The sequence below is a fragment of the Phaethon lepturus genome, unplaced genomic scaffold, assembly GCF_000687285.1.
Source record: "Phaethon lepturus isolate BGI_N335 unplaced genomic scaffold, ASM68728v1 scaffold6902, whole genome shotgun sequence".
Taxonomy (NCBI): Eukaryota; Metazoa; Chordata; class Aves; order Phaethontiformes; family Phaethontidae; genus Phaethon; species Phaethon lepturus.
In genome coordinates, this window is record NW_010522510.1 from 8,687 (window position 1) to 17,711 (window position 9,025).

At 38.4% G+C, this 9,025-nt stretch overlaps 1 protein-coding gene across 1 annotated transcript in view; it reads right to left on the minus strand.

Moving 5' to 3' along the window:
* The window catches only part of ACTR10 (actin-related protein 10 homolog (S. cerevisiae)), a 12,374-nt gene extending 3,355 nt beyond the window's left edge, over positions 1 to 9,019 (minus strand). The window contains exons 1-10 of the mRNA XM_010281822.1: positions 8,928 to 9,019; positions 6,582 to 6,654; positions 5,988 to 6,070; positions 4,835 to 4,943; positions 2,996 to 3,103; positions 2,568 to 2,635; positions 2,186 to 2,265; positions 1,771 to 1,806; positions 502 to 581; positions 335 to 408 (exon numbers count right to left, since the gene is read on the minus strand). Coding sequence (XP_010280124.1) covers positions 335 to 408; positions 502 to 581; positions 1,771 to 1,806; positions 2,186 to 2,265; positions 2,568 to 2,635; positions 2,996 to 3,103; positions 4,835 to 4,943; positions 5,988 to 6,070; positions 6,582 to 6,654; positions 8,928 to 9,004 — 788 coding nt within the window. The 5' untranslated portion in view covers positions 9,005 to 9,019. The remainder of the gene's footprint in view (positions 1 to 334; positions 409 to 501; positions 582 to 1,770; positions 1,807 to 2,185; positions 2,266 to 2,567; positions 2,636 to 2,995; positions 3,104 to 4,834; positions 4,944 to 5,987; positions 6,071 to 6,581; positions 6,655 to 8,927) is intronic.
* Positions 9,020 to 9,025: the final 6 nt, after the last annotated feature.

Genomic DNA, 9,025 nt, shown 5'->3' on the forward strand with positions numbered 1-9,025 from the left:
TCTTCTGTCATACAGTCCCTGCACCAGGCGGTGTCAACAGCGACAAGAAAACGCCCTGTCCACTTCACTAAACCTCTCTCGTCATCCTGCATTAATACTCTATTTCCGCTTCCTCCATCTCTCCAATCTGTTTGGTCTCATCTTCAACTGTGAGCTCTCTGGAGAAGCTGACACCTCTTATTATGGGCTTGCACTGTGCCCAGCACAAAGCCTTAATTTAAGAGACATTAAAAGCACATGCAAGTGTTCCATTAAAATTCAATTTTGTGAAAATGTATGTGCGTTTAGAGTTGAAATTACATCCTCCTAAGTACTCTGCTATGGTATTTCTCACCTGATGGGGCCAACTACATGGAGAATCTTTTCTCCATCTAAAGGATAGTCCACATCTGGAGGTGGTGAAGGGCGCTAGAAATAAAAACATACGTGCATCATTACTTCAGAGGCCAAAAAGGCTACATCCACTTTGAAAGACTAGGGTAAGCTTCATTCTCCACCCACCTCAGCACTGCCATCAATGTTGAACTTGGCTGCTTGGATTTTCAGTCCACGTTGGAGATCACTCACAAAACAAGTGCGGACTTCATAAAGGAAAAGAAAGGGGCATAAGAGAGACTTTGCTGCATCCTTTCATCACCAGTAAAGACAATTTTGCTTAATTTAGAGAAGAACACAGACTTTATGCCTTTGCTGGTCCAAGAGGTTACCAAATAAATGCAAAGAAAAACGGCTTCTACACGTCAGCAGAGTTCAGATGCTATCTAGATTGTGAGTTTAAATGAAGCTGACACTGAAACTATGCTAGGACAGGCAAGATTTCTTTCTCAGACAAGCTACAAGATTCAAAGACAGAGGGATGTTACTGATCATGCCTTTGGTTACCACAAAGTGCCAGGGGTTTTATTCTGCTGCCAATCACACCATTGCAGGTCTTGCACCATGGCTTCAAATGAGATGTTGCCCATTTTCTAAACAAGCTGTAATCATGCCATATTCTTCCTTGTCCAGCTCTCCAGCACCCTAAGAATTCCAGAGGTTTTTTTTTCTCCAGGCAACACTGACAGAGCACAATTTCATTTGTATCCCAGCTGTTAGTGTTATTATATACTTAGTTATTTGTATCTGGCACAAATGAGTATCTTCTTCATAAATGGTTGTCACAAAGAAACAACCCTTCGATACACCGGCAATCATAATTTCAACCCTAGCGTATTATATCTGGTTCCAAAAGACTGCATGAAAACCAGAACTGATCAAAAAATTGTGTTCAAGTCCAGGAACTAGAAAAGCAACTTCCACTTGACAAAGCACCAGCTGCATTTTGCATTTGACTGATTGATTTATTTCTAATTTGGTCCAGAAGAGACATGCTAGTTGCTATTTTCTATGATTATATATAATTTTATCTGTTGCACATAAAACATTACATACGAATTCATCCAAGTTCTGCCCAAAGATAGAGTCTATTTTTTCTGGTGTAAATGTAGTCCTTGACTCATCTTGCGTACCTGATTAACACACCAAAATGTCACATGTAGGCTAAACCTGAAAGAGGAATTCAATGTGGTTTTGGTTTTGCTTTCAAAGAGGAAGAACACTGCAAGTTCTCCCAGTCAGTAAGAAATATGATAAACAAAGAAGATAAAATAAATTCCTAAACGTGAAGTATTGCACACTTGTTATCATATACTACCACATAATTCAATAAACTTTTTCACAAAGCTTTTATTTCACAAAATAAACTTTGTTTCCCAAAGCACAATATTTTACCTTTTATATCCTCTACTATGTCTTCTGGAACTGAGCCTGAAATAAAAAAAAAACTTTCAACAAAAGCTTAAGTAGAAAGAGAACGTAAGAATGAAATTAAATTTGAATTACATTTAGTACATTAAAGTTTCACCTTGATAGCAGCTTTTAAAGATTTCTAAGGAAGAAAGAATATAAAGAACAGAAATAAAAAGGTTGTCTTCTCTCAAAACATACTGAAAAATTACTACAGAGCTTGTTCTCAGCCTTCATTGAAACCTGCTGTTATGAGTGGCTTCATAAAATAATATACTTAAGTATGGAGAAAGAAATCATGAAAGTAGATCACATAAGATGCGGTGAATACTAAACTCATTTTTCACTGTTACTATTAATGCAAGTTCACAGCACATATGCTACATCAAACAAACCTTACCCATCACAGATGGAAGACTTTGGCCTTTGGCTAATCCTGTATCAACTGTGCACTGCTCCAACAGCTGATATTCCAGCTCCCTAAAACATTGCACATTAAGTTAGCTAAAGTTAGCTATTAACTCAGGATGATTCTCTATATTATGCTTAAGGGACAGCATTTATTCATTCCAGTCACATTCTTTTTAAACTGAAGCAGATCTGATTTCCACAGCTTTTACTACATCAACAAAAGCTACACAGTGGTAACTTTAAAAATCAGATGCTGTTGCAGCAACATTTATGATTCAAGTCATGTTCAAAAGGGATCTTTGGTCATTGGTCAAAGATGAACTTTCGCAAATAAATCATCGGTAACCTGGAATGTGTAGCTGTGAACTTACTTGTGGATAGCCTTTCCTCCCAGAGGAAGAGAACCCCAGCAGCTCAGAATTGGAATTCCCTCATATATCTACATGAAGATCAGGAAATTGTCCTTTTTTGTTATGAGTTGTCAGTCTGTTGGAACAAAATGCTTCTTCCCCTCAGCATTTGCATTCAGTAACTTGAAATACTTTCTAACTGCTTTCTTCCAAAACTAATTTCTAGTATATAAAGGCTGGAGTTATGAACCACCCTTCCCAGATTTTGAGGGAACACAGATTTAGCATGTCAGCTGTGAAAAGACTCCCCAAGTCACGGTATCTTATAGTCAAAGGCTGGACGGGCTGATCTGCTCCTATTACTTTTTAGCACACTTGAAGTCTATAAAAATATCTTGTCACAACAGCCTTATTGCTGAAAATTTTGTTTGTGTATTATTAAAGGATACAGGCAGCACCAAGCTTTCTGTGTATCCACAGTCTAGCACCATGGCAGAATTGATCCCAAGTGTCAGGAGAGACATTAGATGACTTGGAGCAAACAAAACAGAAGGTACCTACATGGAAACCAAAAGGACAATTAACAGAAGAGGGGGGAAAGAAACAAACCACTCAAAGCACTGCTGTTTTCCCCAAATGTCATATTAAAAGTAAAACTCGAACAACTATATCCTAAGGTATCCATTTTTAATTTAGTTTTTAAGGTAGTGTAGTAATGAACAAAATACAAGAAGATTCTAAATTCTACATTCATCTTTTTTGTGGTACATACCAGGGACTTCAGTAATAATGAATCTTGGAATGGGCTTGTAATAAAATCAAGTGTTAACCAGAGAACTCATCTTAAGTCATAGATCACATTTGTTATTGTCATTGCAAAGAAATTAATGAAACCAAAACACCACTAACTTGAAATGTTGTATAAAGACTTGAAGATGTGAACAAAGGTGCCAAAAAACCCATAAAAGTGTGCCTTACAATAACACACCATTACATACAAACTCGCAGCAGAGGCTATTTGAAAGACTGTCCCCAAAGCAATGTGGAAACTCAAGTCAAAATTACATGAGAATTACTTCCTTCTCCCAGAATTCCATAAATCAAGTTTCCTAGATAGCGACAGTTTCTTTAATGGAACACCTGGAAGTGTGAATCAAGAGCACTTTCAATAAATCCTGCATTTAAGGGCAACATTACTGATACTTAGCCCAGAGACACGAGTTATAATATTGTCCCTGTATTGATATTCATATTAATATTCATAATAATATTCATCAACACAATGTTGTTATATTAATATTAATATGTGTTAATATTTGCACCAAATGGAAATACTAGTCAGAGAGAATTAACCTCACATCAGTATTAGCTGGCTTCTTAACAAGTTACAAAGTCTCTCCATCAAAATGTGACTTTCCAAGTCACAAGTCATTTCTGACAACCAATTTTGCATGGGAGTGCTTTATCTGAGACATACTTTTTTCCTGTAAGGACATTAGGAAAAAAACCCATCACATTACTCAAATCTTTCAGCAGTTTCAAGTCATCAGAAAATGTTATCAATAGTTGGAAAGAATTATGCAGATGTTTAAGCTTAGTTTGTAAACTGTTGTTGTGGAAGTGCAATGAAGAAGTACGGCAGACAAACTAGTTTCACCACTTTTTATGGAAGAACCTTAACCTTTGTTCTATCTTAACTGAAGTAGTATGGATTAACCTGCCACAACATTTCCTGTTAGAACTCAGCAAGAATTAGGTTCAGACTTCTCTTCAAAAAGACTGATCAAGCAGAGCAGATAATAAATTTCAGGTAAGCCTTTATCTAAATGAGTACAGCCAGAGATTAGATCACGTGCTAGGCAAAGATATTAACTCTGGTAGAAGTCATGAGATTTGCTGACAGAGCACTAACAAGTGTTTAAATATAAATGCTGGCTTCAGGCAGTGCTCAATGGGGATTATTGGATCTGTCTGGAACAGTGTGATGTGAGCTGTATTTTTGTACAAGGCAGAGAAACCTTTCAGATTCTTGTTAATGGCTCCCGGTTTGTGGCCTCATGAAGAGTGAGAATGGAACAAAAATGGCCTTTAGCCCAATCTCCAAGCCCTACCTCCCCAGACAATCATCAGCTTTTTTTCATCTCCTTTATGCCTGTCTCATTCTTTTGGCATTATTTTCATTTCTTTGTCCACATCTAGTAGCGGTTGTAAGTAAAATTTCTACCGGGAAGTGCTACACTGAGCACACACAGTATGTAAAACTGTTTACAGTTATGTAAAACACGTACCTCAAAATGCCTGAAAAGGACTCTTGTGAGTGTGTCTCTGAAGTGTGAAGGGCACAAGACAGATTCTATGATCACAACACGGCGGTCTCTGGGATTCACCAGCAGATGTCTAAAAAAGGCAAGATGTGTAAAACAAAATTGGTAAGTTTAATCACATATTATGAGACCTACCTTATTTTCATATTCCATTCTCCTAAAAAATCTTAAAAATTTGCATTTGGATAGCATTTTCTTCTACAGCAGATACCAAAGTCTTTTTCACAAATTTAAAAAAAACCACACCACTTTCCTAAAAGAAAATTAGGAAACTGAGTTACAGAAAACAAGTTACAGAGCTATCTGCCAAGCAGGCTGTATTTCTGAATATCTGTTAGACGTTTCTAAATCAATATAAAGAAATGCAAAAACAGGCATGCACAATATCCATTAATGGCTCATCCAGTGCCATGCAGCGTGTCCATAAAACAGGAAGAATGATGATACAGATGTTTTGATTTCAGTGGAAGAGGATGGAATTGTCCTGATTTCAGTTACAAAGCGATGATCAAGGACAAGAAAAAAAACAAACAACCCACACTAGAAGATGTGAGGCACAGAAATTAAGTACTTGTTTCCCTGTGTCAAGAGATGATTTTTACTGCATAAAAATAAGGATTGGAAGTAAAGAGAAAAGACTAAGTCCAACTTTGTTATTCACTAATGGTACTAAAAATGCAATAAAAAGATGTATTACTCTAGTATAAATATTCCACAGGTTAAGATTCCTCCTTCCTCTCCACCGTCATGTGGAGAGAGTTCTGCACCAATACAAGATGAGCTTCAGCCCTACCAAAATCAGTACAACTCCTTAGGTAACGACTTTCCCCTACCAAGCCCCTTATAAGTGCCACAGTTAAAAGGCAACTTATCAAATACTTCTTATTTCTAGAGAGCAACTGATGCTTCAGGACACTCACTCTTTATAATACAATCTGAATCTCAGCACCACTGAATTTCTCCTGCAAAAACACAGCCAGGCAGCCACCTGCAAAATACTGTTTCTGTTTCCTTACTCTGCTAGACAGCAGCCTCCCGTCACACATGTAATACCTCCCGATGTACTCAGAAAAGAGCTGCAGAAGGCTCGAATAACTAACATCCAAGTATCTCTTACCTGAAATACAGCATGTGGATAAATTCCTTCAGATATGAATATAGCTCTTCTGTATTAATGTTATACTGAACAACTTTGACAGGCTGTAAGGTAAAAATATCCACAGTCAGCTTAAATACTAGGCAATGATTATATAAATACATACATATATAATAATATATTCTACCTGAACATATATAAAGAAATCCTGGCTCTTACCTGATTTGCTCTATGTCCTTAACAACGCATCTCACAAACTTACCCTGTTAACTAAATTCCAGAGTTTATTAATGCTAATTTTTTGTACTGGTAACTTATCTCAACACTATTTTTCCAAAGCTGCCATCCTCTACTAAAAGAAAAAAAAAATAGCATAGCTAGGCAAAGAAATTTCTCAATAAATGCCCCAAACATAAGCTGCATGGGTGATGAGTATGCATTAACATCAGCATTGGTATCACACTTACTTGTATCTAGTTACAATATTTTAATAGCAGCAGTTAGAAGATAATGAACAATAGCTTATGATGGACAGAAAACATATCTGCAAATTCTTTCTATACCATAACACACCGAACATTGTAAAGGTAAAACAGTTCAGGTAAAATAGGTTACCTTTGCGACATCAGGTTTCTTTATTTCACTAGGAATAATGCATCTCGGTCCTGTTTCTCCTGCAAAACCACACCTAAAAGAAAATGTTGAAAACCTTATCATTTGAAGTCACTATTTAATGTACTGGGCCTAGGAACCATCAAAGAGTAATTAATGAGGAATATTTCTCTGACCACAAAGAGGTGTTTTGCATATAGCTTTTCCATCTAGACATTCTGAATGAGAAAGATTTTTCTATTGACTATTTTTATTGACTCCCTCTCAGCTGCATTCAACAAAACAAGTTTTCTTCACTTCTGTAAGGACAGTAATGCTCAATTCTGACATGCCTCCAACTTTCCACTGACTACAGTTTTCTGTTTACAATCATCCACTGACAACCTTCCTTACTGCCTATTAAATTTCCAAAGAAATACCTTCCTGCATCCTCCACACAGGCCCACAGTTTTCATTGAAGCTCTCAGTAAACACAGGCGAGATTAAGTTATCGTGTCCTCTTTAAATCCTCATTTTCTGTGATGTTTATTTAGAAGAAACAAAAGACAAAGACATGATGATCACAGTCATACAGGTCCTGTGGCCTATTTCACTGCTGACCAGCAACATTCCACTGACACTTTCTTCCCGCTTCCAGCTTTGAAATGCATCCCCCTCACAAGCATCCTGGGTGATTTAAGGTATTACTGCCTCAAGATGACAGGTTACTTACTCCAGGCCTCCTGACAAAACATGAGGGCTCTGAATCCAACTTAGATGCAATATAATAAAAATAGGAGCAACCCCAAAACAAGTTTTGCAGAAACCCATCTGGTTTTCATAAAGCAATTGCACCTTAAAAGACACAAGAACCATGGACTGAAGAAGGCAAATTAAAAACAGAAAAAATTCAAGATTTGTTTTTAAGAAACTCAGCGCTTGACATTTGTTTTACCACTGCCACTCCCATTAAGTTCAAATATCAGAAGAAAGCTACAGTAGAAAACACCAGTAGAAAACTATAAAGCTACTGGACTTGGAGTACTTTTAATGCAAAAGGTCAATTAATACTTTATTTTGGTATTTGGCAACTGTCAACATGTTTCTTCAGATTTCAGAAAAAAAAATCTTAAAATAGACATAATTCAGAGCTTTATTTTTTTCTTTGTTCACCCAGACAAAGACTTGTGCGGTCCCAGTGTGTACACACAAACGTCCTTGTCTGTCAGCCTGACAACTTTTGAACCTTTGGTTCATTTCAGCCTTATTTGGAAAAGGACAGATAGAGACATCTGCCTCTATAATTACTCATAATTACTCTCAGGTAATTAAGTTGCTATCTCTTATTACAGAATCATAGAATCTCTGGGTTGGGACTTTTAAGTCATCTACTCCAGCTCCCAATGCAGGTTGGAAACAGACCCTAAAAACACACTATTCAGGGTAAATGTTTTTCCATGAGAGCATTTTATTAGACAAATAATGCCCATAGGATAAAACCTCATAAGCGCCCCAAATTTGGGAAAAGCTTGCAATCGGTGACACAACATGAATCCACAGGAAGCCACTCGTGGAATCACTTGTTTCTATGCATGAAGGCTTTGTTAAATCCTCTCCATAACGACACTGCAGTTATTTCCAGGTAACAAAGCCTGCCTGCTGGTCTGCAATTACACAGCCACTTGAAGAAAAAGCAAGTACAACTTAATACAAAAACAAGTTTGATACAAATACAAAACCAACAACTCCTGCCTCTTTAAAAAAGCAGATATCCTTAGGGCTTCAAGCTGGTAAATGCTTCCACAGGGACACAGACAGGGGCCTAAGCTAAAGAGTGGCATACATCTGAAAAGGTGATTTTCCTGTGATATAATCTTTTTTAACGTGTGTAATCTGCCTCTCCGAACAAGCCACTGACACCCACGGCACATTTCCAGAGTATTCTAACCTCAGGCATGGAGCTGGATTGCTTTAATGGCCCCTTTTCTGTGAGGCCTACGTGTGCCTGGGACACGAACACAGCGAGGGGAGTTGGGGGTTTCTAACACAACGGGGCATTTTGACATGGGGCGGGCAGAAGCACGGCTACATTTCTGGCTCAGGACATAAATAATAAATACTGAACGCTTCTCTTTCCACTTCGAGTTACGCCGGGTTTTTTGTCTAAAACACAAGACTAAAAAAGAAGGCTGTTATCGTGGGCTTTGTACCACGCAGGTCGCTACCGAAAGGGGCTGAGGGGAGAAAAAAACCCCACACAATTGTTTATCCCGACGGCAGGCCCGCCCCGCTGCCGCGACGCTAGCTCCACAGGGAAGCCTGTCGCGACAGAAAAGGAACAGATGGGGCGGGGAGCGCGGCACCACTCACTTGGTGAAGGCCTCGCCCAGGTCTATCACCACGGCGGTCTTCTCCCCACCGCTGCCCAGACCCTCGTACAGCGGCATCGCGGCCTCCTCTCGCCTCAG